This window comes from Caloenas nicobarica, chromosome 5, assembly GCF_036013445.1.
Source record: "Caloenas nicobarica isolate bCalNic1 chromosome 5, bCalNic1.hap1, whole genome shotgun sequence".
Lineage (NCBI taxonomy): Eukaryota > Metazoa > Chordata > Aves > Columbiformes > Columbidae > Caloenas > Caloenas nicobarica.
Window position 1 is genome coordinate 37,219,560 of NC_088249.1, and position 13,664 is coordinate 37,233,223.

At 44.3% G+C, this 13,664-nt stretch overlaps 1 protein-coding gene across 1 annotated transcript in view; it reads right to left on the reverse strand.

Annotated features, from left to right (window-relative positions):
- The window catches only part of LOC135989810 (uncharacterized), a 60,943-nt gene extending 47,489 nt beyond the window's left edge, over window positions 1–13,454 (reverse strand). The window contains exon 1 of the mRNA XM_065636872.1: window positions 12,885–13,454. Coding sequence (XP_065492944.1) covers window positions 12,885–13,454 — 570 coding nt within the window. The remainder of the gene's footprint in view (window positions 1–12,884) is intronic.
- Window positions 13,455–13,664: the final 210 nt, after the last annotated feature.

Below are 13,664 nucleotides of genomic sequence, written 5' to 3' on the forward strand. Positions count from 1 at the left end.
CTGAGGCTGCACTTTGCAGGAGGGAGGGAGCAGAGGTGGTAGGGTGAGAAGGGGACAAGGTTGGTGTATTCCTGGAAGTCAGCAGCCTTTTTGAGATACTTTGCCTTTTGTTTCCCAACACAGAAGAAGGTATTATCCTGCACTTCTCCAGGTGGCTTTCACTGCCTTAGTCACTTGGGGCCCAGAGCAGCAATGATCCCTGCCAATTCCTGATGACAACTCATCTAAATGAGATGCATCATTAGAAGCTGCATTCATGTATTTAATAGACTTAATATCAGCTTTAATGAGGCACCTCTGAAACCTCATGAGAGGTAACAGACAGCTGGAAACATGCTTCAAAGTCCTGCGGGTATGAGAAGTAGAATTCGAGTTCAGAGGTACCAAGTACAGGATTGTTAAGCACCTGATATGTTAGAAACTATAAAATTGTTTTTTACAACGACTTTAAAATCTCCATCTGCATAAATTTGTTTGATCCAGCAACAGCTTTAACTATATCAAGATTATCTAAGACAGCAGCTGCAATAGGCACTGAACTGCACATCTTAAAGTAATTACATATGACAAAGGGAATCCTTGAAGCATTTCAATAACATGCCATATTACAAACAGCACTTGAAAAGCCACAGCCACAGCCTACTAGCAAAACTTTACTGCAGGGATGAAATAGGAAGATAGAATGTCACTTTTACTCCAACTTGCTTCCTGCTTCCTTGCATTTCTCTCAGAAGCAGAGGAAGTTTTAAAGAGTGTTCAAAAAGCTCAAGTTCTATTTGGTCCTGTGGAGTTCAAGACTGTGAAAGAGAGAAGGAGTCTCACCCTCTCCATTCCCCTTTTCTCTTGCCTCTCAGACGAAGTGTTCCCTTACATTAGCTTTGCCTGAATTCATGGGACAGAAGAGTATGCTCAGCAGTCAGGGGGACATGTGACCAATCCAATTAACAGGGTGCTGAGACAACCTCCCTTCTGTCCTCCCTTGCCCCACAAGGGGTGTCCTGCCTGCTTGCCTGGCTTTGCCAAGCCCTCTGGCTACCAAGATGCAGAGCATCTCCTGCTAGCAGCACTCTGCCCAAGGAAGGAGACAGAATTTAGCCCAGACAATAAAAGCCAGCAAAATTTGCACGGATCCACATGGTTTACATTTGTTTATCCTTCCAGAGGCTTTTGCTCAGCAGAAGTCACAGCTCTCTTTTGCTTATATTATGAGACACACAGGGGAAGACAGGATTCGTAGCACTTCCGTTCTTCTGTTCCCCAAAACACCTGAGCTCGAAATGGACCCATTGAGTTTGCTCCTCTCTCTGATCTGTTTCTTCTTGGTTACACGGCTTACACTTGGCATGAATCTGTTCTGTTTCAGTTCAGTACAACCTGTTCCTCAATGCATTGGCCCCCAATATTCTTGCAGTAGCAAGCACAAGAGGCACAGTATTCCAGCAGCAGAAAATAGAAGAGATCTATTCCACATTCCAAACAACTGCCAAAGAGAAGACAGACAGCTGCCTTGGATAACAAGCATCCATACAAATTAGCGTGAACAAGGGCACAGCAAATGGCACTGCAATCAAGAACAATAAATGTCAGAACTGGAGACAGATGGTGGGTGGATTTCGGCTCAGGACATGCATTTTTAGCTCTGGCCTCCACAGATTTGGAAACCTCCAATACTGCCTTTCCACCTTTCCACAATGCCTCCAACACAGGCGTACTCTAAAGATGCACTAGCCTATGTATTCTTAGTGCTGGGACAGACTCAGAAAAATGGCTGCCCAAGTAATTGACTCTCCAGGTTAGTTAGCCAGTTAAGGAGGAGAAGGCAGAAGAGATATTCTCAGGGCAACAAAAGCCTCACATCTGTCTAAAAATGCCCTGAATAGAAACAAATCAATAGGAGGAAGGAAGAGCAACATTGGCCTCTACTTACCAGGAAGAGCAAGTGCTTTTTGCTTGTACCTGATAACCAGGAGTCCAGATGCTTCTCCAGGATGGTACAGACCAACTTTCTAACCACCTCAGCCTGCCAAAGGGGATTTGGCTTTCCACCTGCCTCGGAGGGAAGCAGCCTGGTCACTCTCTCATAGTCTACCTGGAGTGAGGCCTTCTCAGTCCTTTGTGGTGAAGCAGTTTTCTTTCATATAAAGCAAGGAAAAGATTCCTTTCATGCAAAATACACGTTCAGTGGGCCAGAGAACAAGTGTGAATATATAGCCTGGCTCCAGCCTGGACAGCTTCCTGAAACAACTAGGATCCACTGGAAACACCTACTCTTCTGCTTCGTATTTTAAACACAAACTAAATGCTTTGACACAAGAGGCCCAGAACAACCAAATCCAGAGTTTCTCGCTGTCTGCTTCTTTGGCAGACCTGCGTGATGGAGCAGTTGTGTTCGAGTCCCTCAGGGATTTTAACCAGGTCTCTGTCACTCCAAATGCATCAGCACACTAGATGGTAGAAGTCAAATGCAGAACTACTACTGATCTTCCCCTAGCACATAAGTACCACTCATGTCAGAACCTCTGGGCATGTCATGCCATCTCAAATGCCCTAAAATATTCAAGACATCTCTACAAAGTTGATAGCTATGAAACAGGATCTATGAGGGAAAAGACCTGGACCTTCCCTGAGAGGAAGCCAGAGGTCAGATGGATATCCTAAAACTGCCCTTGGTGTCTGTTCTTTGGCAGCTGAATGAAGCTTTTCATTTTCTAGATAAGCAATGTGCTAAGAAAGCACCTCAGCCCTGCCTGGAAATACATACAACTTAGGCCTCTTCTTAAGCAACTAGAAGAAACCTGCTGAGGCTCTTGCCCCAAGTGCTGCCCAAAAGTGCAGGTTAATGGCAGAGGTAATGACTTACCAGATTTGTCACATGCTTAACCTCTTGGTCATCTCTTTTGGTTACTTCTCACACTCATCAGGCTAACCCAGAACATGGGAAAATGACAAATACAGGGCAATTACAAAATCATCTGCTCCAAGTAGTCCCAAACCAAGTAACATACACAGATGAGCCAAGAACATATGTATAGAAGTACACCATGTACCTAGGGAAAGCTAACCTATGGCAAAGCCTATAATTCACTCTAGAAAGCAACACTGGGCTCCTCATGCACTCTAAATCCTGAGGCAGCAATCAGCATCTAGGTAGCTTTTTTCCTTCTATCAGTATTCAGTATAAATCAATCACTAGCAGAAGATACTGAAGAGAACAGCAAAGGGGTTGATAGTTCCTTGTGGGCTGAAGTAAAACTGCATGGAAAGCACAGTAATAGGTCCATGGTTGAAGGTTCAGCAAACCATATTAATCACAGAGCTTACACTGCATCAGGTCCTCCATGTCCCAGAGATGTGGATCTATTGGTAGTCACATGGCATTCGACTCGTGTGTTGACCCATATGATGAATGCATTTACTAAAAAGGCTGAAATGCTTTCAGCATTTCTAGCATCTTACACTTGCTTCTGCAGATAAGCATTCGTATCTATCAGAGATCATTTGTAAGCCACGGTATTTCTTCTTCTCTTACCATTGCTTTTCCACACACCTTAAGATTCATTGCTGAAAAACTAAGTTGCCAATTAAAACAATTTTCCACTCTTAGGACATAGCCTCATATTCTGCTCTGAGAGGAAAAGTCTCACAGACTCACATGCTGATTAGATAAAGCTCTGAAGTAAGGAGATATCTGCTTTAACTCCTCTTGATCTTTCATACTTGAGAACGTCCAGTGTTTATCTAGAATGGTATCAAACATTTTTTTTCTTTCCTAACAGTTTGAGTCAATTTGCTAGAGAAAGAATCATCAGACTTGTGAATTTTGCTTCTTTTCTTCCCCAGCAGAAATACAGATTTTACGTATTGATTGTTCTCTGCCTCCCTCCCCAGCTTCAGCTACACCATCTTGGCATAATGACAGGAACAAAAGAGACTGAAACAAACAGAGAATTAGAACAAGGGCAACCCAGGTCACTTAACATAGCTTTTGGCCCTAGGACGCACATTTAAATTCAGTCCATTGCACTAATGCACAACTATATACCTGCCCATCACAACACTTAGAAATGGATCTGTCAGCTGTTACAACTTAGCAGCAGCATTCTCATCACTAGTGCTCAGCTCTCCACAGCAGAAGCTCCCACACCCGCATAACTGGTCCCTGTGGGCTGCCTCCATAGGAAGCTGGATGACCAGCTGAGCCACGACACCACAGCTGCTCAACCTATAAACCAGGGAGGAGGTACAAAAGGCAGAGGGATCTTGCTTTGCTACCGCAGCATAAATTTATTTGGTAGGAGAGTGACAGTCTCCAGTACTGTCAACATATCATCTTCCATCAATACTAAGAGGGTTTTGTTCGGTTTTGGATTTTGTTTATTTATTTTAAAGAATAGCCAAGTGACATTAGGAACCTTGACAGCCTAAGGAGCCAGAGGCTAAATCTTGCTGACAGAAGTGTCATGTTCTAAAAGGAGTCTGCCTTGTTGTTTGAGGAAACCCCAAAAAGCACCAGAGAAAATTCACTGGAAAACAGCTTCCATATGGTTTCAAAAGGAAACAATAATTTTTCTCAGAGTTGCTCAGAGGCAGGCCAGGGGATTGTGACTTTGCCTGTAGATGGGGTTCAATGACAACTTTCAGTAGCAGCAAAAGTTTTCTGTAGCTGTAGGTTAGACCTGACCTTACCTTAAGCCTCTGGGCTTACACCTGAAAACCTGCCTATAAGACTCCTGACTCTGCAAGAGTTCAGGCTGCCCTGAAGTGAGGAATTTAGAGACTCTAATTCAGATTGTTATCTGCAGGACCAAACTCAAGAGCACTGATGTGGTAACTGGACTAATAACAGGACCTGGGAAGCTTTGCTCCAGCAGCAGAGTTCACACATTTTTAACACTGCATTAGCATTCCTAGGTTCTCATCATTCATAAGGGTTTACCGTATTTGCTGGTGTAAAGGAGAGCATGTTCTGGAGTAGTTTTCCTAACACATGCGGGACTAGCAGAATCGAGAACTCCCACATTGCCCTGGATGGGACAGTTCAAGTCAGTCCACTGGGCAACAGAGCACTGGTTCAATGAGCTTGCTGACAGGATGGATGCTGTAGCTGGAAATAGCAATGCTCTGTGTACAGCCAACAGACAGCTCTGAACATCTCTCATGCATAAACACAGAGCAGTCAGCTAAAGAACTGCAGTGCTGGAGAATATCAGCAGTAACATGGACAGGTAGCCAGCTTGCCACCCTGACAATATCAAAACAGACTGTTCCCCTGATGGATAACACATCTCCAGGCTGTTGCTAAGACAACAAAAATCCATTTATTATGCATAAATGGGCACACTTCATCACTGGACTTATTAACCCAGGCCATGCCACTTACTCTTTAGCTTCTTCATTGGTTTAGATCTGATGCCATGTTTGGATTCCTTCTTCTTGAAGAAATGAACTCAGCTGCAGCTCAGTGTATTAGTTCTTTTATCTTTTCTTCCTCCAATTGATTTTCTCTCTTCAAAGATATGAGAGAAGTGATGTGTAGTTGCATTTCATCATTTTGTCACAGGCCTGAACCAGGCACTGACTATGACACAGTGCTCTGCATCACCAGACTGCTTTCCTTGTCCCTCTGCTCCTGAGTTCAAACAGGGCAGGGCAGCCATCTCACTCTGTGACTGGCCTGGCTGAGGTCAGCCTGTTGTCACTCAAATAAAACTGATGCAGACTAGGAGGAAAAGAAAAGCAGAAACAAAGCAAGTTTTCCTCACCTGCACGCACTGCCAGGCTGCTCAGCCTGCTTTATTTGAAAACTCTGATATACTGCTATCAAATTTTCCATACACATTTTTAAAAATTATTATTATTATTTTTTCAAAGGCAAGAACATCTGCACTGGGAACTGCTGCATCCAAGAGAAGTGAAGCAGTCTGGATAGCCTTCTCACCTCTTGGGCTCAGGGGTCTGCTGACACACACTGAGAGCAGCTTTCTCTGCATCCTGTCTCATTCACAGCAGTGGTCTATCTGGTCTCTTTGGCCTCTAACCAAGAGTCTTCCCATAGCATTTTTGGGCCCACAATAACAAGTATCATAGTATGATATTACTGTTACAGATTTTGCAGTGGGACCATTACTTTCTCTGAGTGATTATGAACTCCAGACCTATTATGCAGCATAAGCATAGTTTAACAGTCTAAACTCAATTAAAAAAAAAAAAAAAACAAACAAAAAACCAAAAAACCAAAAAAACAACAAACACAAAACCAAACCCAAACAGCAAACACACCAAGCCAAACAGCACAGAAGGCCAACTAAAAGCTCTAGAAAGGCACAAAAACCAAGTATCCAAGACCTACCTGATCCCTCACACTATTGCCTGTGACTAGCACTATGTCACTATGTTCAACTACCCTTAGAAACAAAGTTTAGCACTTAGGCAGGACATGTTATCACATTGTGGAGAAACCCACTACGAGACACCAGGCACCTGCTATCTCACCACCCTGTTCTGTTACCCAGGACGCTGTACTTGGTATGGTTTGAAGACAGCAGAATGAATAAGGCTCTGGATAAATGAAAAGTGATAAAGTAAAATTCCGAGGCCAGAATCTTCCCCCTTTCCTTCAGGAATTTAAGGATTTACCTTTGACCTTACCCCCACAACAAGCCTGTGAAGAAGATAAAACATCTCAGATCTTCCTTAGCCAGGGCTTACTCATGGAAGAGGGAATTCTTATGAGCTTTGAGAGGACTAAAGAATAAAAAAGAATATTACCCTCCTACGAAGCCCTTCCAAGAACATGGCAAACTTTTGAGTTAACAGTGTGTTTTGGAGAACTGAAATGATTCAGATTTGGCAAACAGTTTTGGCCAGAGATAATTGGCAAATATTTTAAGGAAAAGTCAAAACATTTCATTTGGTGTGTTTTAAAAGGTGGTGATTTTGTTTCAGAACAACTTTTTACATATATATGAGGAGTTGCCAGAATTTAATTAAAATCTCCAAAAGGCAATATTTTGCATTTTGCTCTCTGCTGAATTCATTCAGTTTGACCCAAATAAGAAGAAAAAAGAAAGAAGACATGCTAGTGACTCACTATCACTTAATCTTTTAAGACCACAAGTTGCTGTATTGACTTAGAGCATCCTTTCAGCTCATTGCAGCAAGAAACTCCACAGCTACCAATCTACTTGACAATAAAGTCCCCTTGCTTTCCATGAGGTTTCCTGGAATACCAGGGTCAGGTGATGCTGTACTTCTCCACACATAGTAGCTCACAAATAACTAATGAGTAGTGCAGAGATGGGACCACCACCTACAATAGGATTTCTCACTCTTCTGACTAACAGAGCTGAAAGCATCTGAGACCTCTACTAACAGCAATCACAAACATGTTGACAATTTTCTGAGTGAGTATTCTTTCCTCCAGAGAGACAATAAAATGTTACATGATGTAGTCAGTGCTTAAAACAATCACTTCAGAGAATAAAGTGATTGCAATCCTGTTGCTCAAAGGCTCCTTACATACTGAAGCTAGAGGTACAAACTACCTCTATTCTTTCAGTCTTAATCATTTAATTATAGTGGCCAAGAGTCTCACTCTTTTCCACTTGCATAGGAAGCCAAAAAATGATACTAGGATGGTAAATCTGCGCTGGTTTTCAGTGGCACACACAGGTCATGCAAGCAATGGATGTTAAAGCAAAATGGTGAAAAAGACAGCTGAAAAGTGCAAAAGGAAAAGTAACCTCCGCCTCCATAATACTATTTTGTATCAGAGAAGTTGACTTAAAGTACTAAAGTTTTATGCATTTATTCTGTGGCCATAAAGACTCTCTAGCTTTATGCCTTACCTCACAGATAGCTGGTATGTCCTCTTCACACAGGGACTCCCTCACAATTCTTTCCTCATAACATAACTCATTTCCCATAAACAAAACTCAACTTTCACCCTTTCCCAGGGTCTGCTGCAGAGTCCCACATATAGGTTCCCACATCACAACTGCTTGTCCAAAAATCCTACTTACCTCCCTCCTGGGACTGACAGAATAGCCAAAATGCTTCTTGCAATTTCTCCCTCTTGAACCAGCACTCTCCTACCAACCCTCAGTCCCTGAGCCTGGCTCTACATAGAAGCAACTGGAAGATGACAGACACTTGCAGAGCCAGATGGAGACAACCTCATCAGAGCTCTTCTCCCTACCTGGCTGCTCACAGGCTGCAATCATCTTCTGATCAGCCTCTGCTGGGAGATCACAAGCTGATTGGAGACATGGAGCATGGTCAGTGTTTCTTGGTGGTATGACTGAAACTATTTCTCCTCTCTCATGAAGGAATATAAACTCATTACAAACCCTTACGGTTTGTAACACCACCTTCCTCCTTCTCTCCCTCCCCAGAAATGCTGTCCTGTGTGCAGATGCAGCCTGCCAAGATGCTCTGATCCACCGCACCAATAAAAATCAGGAGTGAGATTCATGTTTCTGGAACTTCTAGAAACAACACACATGACTATAAGCTTTTACATCCTCGGACCAAAACCCCACCCCTACTTCAACACGGGCTTCCCCTTGTAATATCACAAACACAAAACAGAGGCCTTTATCACTGCTGAGGAGACAAGAATGCTATTGTGTTTGTTTTCCTGTCAGGGCCACTCAGTGGTGTGATGGAGAAATCAAGTCAGTGACACCATCACCCACTGATCAGTGAAGCAGGAGAGACACCAGCCACTCACCTGCAGGGCCACCCTTTGCCATTAGCCATTGGCCATTGGCCTTCAGTCATTTAGCTAGCAAATTATTTAAATTATATAAAGAACTGAAATAATATGAGAGAATAATTTAAAATAATTACATTTTGGCTACCTCTCTGAAGCTGGAAGTCACAGGGCAAAATCTCAGAGCTAGTGCCTCTACAGTGTCTTGAATCTTATTTCCCCCTCATTCAGTCTGGAGAGGATGACAAGTAATGTCAGTGGAATCAATGGAATAACAGTGGGACAAGGCTGAGAAAGAGAGTCACCCCTCTCATCCAAGCAGACCCTACATCATTGCTCCCTACTGACCAGGGCTCTCATTCTCCTCTGCAGCACATCCCAGGGGCTCAATTTCCCTGGCATCAATAGTAACCAAAAATACCAGTAGATCAAAATGTCAATTTTGTACGTTATCAGCTGCAAAGACAGTGGAAATTCAGGACAACCATATCTGTAATAAAAGAGGGACAGCAGTGTATGAATATCTTTGCTTTTAAGTTAATAGCATGAATGTGCTATGTAATAAGCTTGAAAATATTATGAGAGCCCCCAACTTGAATCCCTGCCAAGCAAATTGTTTTTAGTGGAATGTGTTTAGCTTGCTTGCTAAAGATTTAAACCTAGTCAATAATTGCAGTTACTTTTCTGTTTGATTTAAGTAGGCAACATTTATTAATGTACAGTGATAAAGTCAACTGTTCTAAAGTAAGCCACAAAGACTTAAAGCAATAAGGAAACAGGATGATATCTTGGCTGAAGAAAGCAACCCTGTGATCAAAGTAAGAACTGATGCACAATAAACAGCTTATTAAGGTGGAGTGGAGGGAAGACAGCTGCAAGCTACGAAAGGGAATTTGATTTATCCCTCTGAAAGCAAAGTGATAACTGACTGATCAGAGCAAACTCTGTCATAAATTTTATAGGCCCAGTTATTTCATGCAGGTCTCCAAACAGCTGTTGGCTTAGAGTAAGTCCCTGCGAGAGACAGGTTCAGATTGGGAAAGAGATTAATCCATGATCAACCTCCTGTCTCTGCTGTTATTCTGTGTTTACACTTACACCTTAAATCAGAGTTCAGTATCCTGTGTATTCACTCTCTAAAATGTCCTCATTGATCAGCAAAGTTCTCCTGCCCAGTCTGCTTTGCAAGTGCACAGATGTGTACAAACTCTTTAACGACAGATTAAAAAAGGACATAATCACCCTGCATGGTAGGGGTGAGCGAAGTTGCTTTTGATGACATTATTCTGAACACCTGAAATAACCAGTGATTTTTGCTCAATTCCTTTATGCTGAAGAAAATAAGTCTACAAATAGATCTAACTGCTTCCTCTATTTGTGCAAAACACCTTATTAAATAGAAGCACTTTTCTTCCTAAAGAAGCCTGGTATATATCCAGTGGGTAAAAGGATAAATGGCTATAATCCTTGAATACACAAGACTACACAGAGTGGGTATTTCATAGCTGCACAAAGCCCATAATTGAACTTCTGCCCTAGGGGTAAGTTTTCCTGCAGTGTAAGTGCTTCCAGATGCCATACAGGGGTCATGTTCCTTGTGAAGAAAGCAGAGCTTTACATCCAGTTAACTGTTATCCCCAGCTGTCTTTTTTTTTTTTTTAAATTGAGGCTAGTTTTCCAACAGTCATTCAAGCAAATGTGCTCATTTCCCAGTTCCCCCGCAATTCCCCACCATAGTGTAACCAAGTGCAGATTTTGCATGGCTACATTCCAAACTCCGTGGTGTTAAAATCATAGCAGCAATGGAAAAGCATGTAGCCTCGCTAACCATAATGTAGGACTTCAACTAGAGGTGACTCAGTGGTAGTCAAACAGATGCTATATGAAAATAGAACGGTTCCTGTGTACCGAGTGGTTAACCCATGGAGTTAGTACTCACACATTAAGGTTTTAATGGCTTGCTGAGCAGCAAAAATCACTCAGTCTGAATTAAACTGATGACCTCAATTCAGTTCACTGTGTCTGGGTGTCCATCTCAGAACACAGTGATTGTGAAAAACAAGTCCCTTCTCCCATAATTCCTTTGGGCTTCATCTTTGGTGTCAATCACAAACACAAAAAAGGCAAAGACCATGTCCATCCAGTATCCAGATCTCTTCAGCTCAATAGCAAAATATTCACTGATTTGGGACAGCTCAACAGTGGCTGAGAGAGGAAAGTTCAGGCCACAACTTGCTGCAGAACAAACTAAAAAAACTTCAAGGAAGACAGTGGCTATAATAAACACAACCCCTTTATCTTCCTCAAAGTATTAACGAGAAACTCTTCTGTGTGCATTTGCGACACCGGTCCCTTGTTACCAAGCACTAGCTACCACCTGCTTGGGTTACCAGACCTGTTGGTTGAAGAACAGCTTGAGGGAGTTCACAGTTCAGTCTGCCAAGCAACCGATCATTAAATACTTAATACCAAAGTTTAGGGAAGGATTTTTACACCAACTTGCTTAATTTTACCAATAATAGCTCTGGAAGAGGCAGTTTCAACCATTGTATTTGTGCTTTTCAGGCTGCCCTTCTAATCACAGATACAGTCCTACCTAAATAACCTTTCCCATTCCCTTGTCCCTCAGAAAACAAACCAGCTTTTATAGTCAACAAAAGATCACTTAATCTTTGTAATAAGAAGAGGTTTGACATTTACTGCAACCCACTACTAATCTCTTTGGTGTCTATTCTCTGGATTCCCCCAACAGGGAAACCCACACTATTCTGTGGGCTTCCTGTTGAAATTTGTCACTGTTTGATGACAAAAAGCAAATGTGTGCCATAATCTTAAAGGTTTGAGCTAGATATTTAGAGTTCAGCCAGCACCTGGACCCCATAAGTTTATATTTTTCCCAGCAAAGTTCACTAAATTTTTGGAAGATCTGAAAACCTTTTTTTAAAAAAATAAAAAAATAAATAATAACTTTATAAGCAAAAAATTGAGGGAAAGTACATCATCATCAAAATGTTCCTTGTCTGAACCTAAACTTCTGTTGGACCAGAAAGCAAACAAGTTTTGCCAAGCCTTCTTCTCTCTGGGGGCTTGCGCCAAGGCTAAGATTTGGATCTTCTGATTTTTTAGCACAGATAATTCCCATTCACATTCCCCCTTGCAAGAAGAGGGCAAGGAAAGCCACTTGCTACACTGTTAATTTTCAGGAAACATTGCCAAGGAGCATGTCCCTGCACTCCTCCCCCTGCCGAAACTTCACCAGTTCAGACAATTTCTTACTCCTGTCATTGCAATTAACCTTCAGAGAAAATAATTAACTACAATCTTATGCATAAGAGGAACTGATCCAGATTACTGACCTAGAAACTATGTGCTTACTGCAATTCTACAGTTGCTTCTCCTCCGTGGATGAAATCCTGACCCCTTCCCCACAGCCTGGCAGTTGTTGCTCACACAAAATTAAAGGACAATTAGCTCCAACAAAGACAGAGGTGATCACATCTCCTTCCTTAACTGGGACACTGGAAATTAAAAAGTCCTCTCCTCACCCAGTTCTGCTCCTGAAACATCCTGCAGAAAATCGGGCACAGCTCTACCTGTAATCTGGCCCAATATGCCAAATGTTTTAAAGGCCAGGGTCAGCATCATCTCTAACAGCCAGAACATGACATGCTTGGATGAGGAGTTTGGGGGGGATGGGGATCAGCCTCTCTGGGGATTGGTGCTTGGCTCCTCTTCGTGCAATGCCTACCTCAAAGCACCAAATCCCACCCGGCCCCACTCCCCTTCCTCCCCCCCCATCAGTACTGTTTCATACTCACCATGTCATAAACATTCAAAATCACCGGTTCATTTGCCATTGTTGATTGCAGTAGAAGCTGGATTAAAACCTTTCAGTCCCTGCCAGATGTGTGTTGCTGCCCCCAGGGTATGCTTTTACCCTGAGCCAGATAGAAGGAAATGCCTCATCCTACAGTCTCCAAAGGAAGGAGTGTGGAGGGAGGAGGAAACGAGGGAATTCTCGCGGTTGGGGGGAGCAAAGTTGGTTGCAAGGAGGCAGGAAGGCTTAGGCTGGGTTTGCTGGTTGTGTAGGGTTTATTTTACCCCTCCACTGCGTGACAGATCCAAGGTTTCTTTCTAACTCTGTAGTGCACCTCGGGGTCTGTAGACTCACATACCACTGTAACCAGGCACCGTCCAGCCTTGTAAATCCCGATCCACAGAAGACAGACTCCGAGCCCAGAGATAAGCCCTCTTCTGGCTCCGTGAGAGAGGCGGGTGGTCGTGGGGTGGTGTGGGGGGGTGTTCTCTCGGCGTCCTCTTCGGCAGAGCGGCGTGCTGCTACAGCAGAGGGCTGCCCGCAACACGCAATAAACGGGGACACCAAGGAACGAAGCAGGTCCGGAACGGGGCACCGGTGTCCTTTCCGCTGGTAGAGCCCGGCGGCACCCGGCACCCCGCGCCCGGCCCGGGCCCGCCGGCAGCCGGGAGCTGTCCCCGGGGCTCGTACCGCCGGCAACCGGGAGCCGTCCCGGGGGCTCGCACCGCCGGCAGCCGGGAGCTGTCCGCCGTTCTGCTTCTCGAACCACCGGCACCGGGGCTCGCACCGCCGGCAGCCGGGAGCTGTCCGCGGTCCTGCAGCTGGGCTCGCCCGGAGCCGTCCGCGGGGCTGGGGCTCGGCCGCCGGGAGCCGCCGGCGGTGCTCAGGCGCTGCGGGAAGGGCTCTCCGGCTCTGGCAGGACATGGCGAAGAGGCTGTGCCAGAGGGGCTCCAGCGCGGGGCTCGGCGGTGAGAGGAGGAAGAGGAAGCGGCTGGCTGCCCCCGGGGCAACGGGGGGATGCTGTAACCCCCATGCTGCCCACTGCCCTGCAGGCAGACCTGGCGTCGGCGCCCAAGTTAGCGGGCAGTTCTCCGCGGGAGGTAGCGCGGGATTTCCCAGCACCGGGAACAAGAT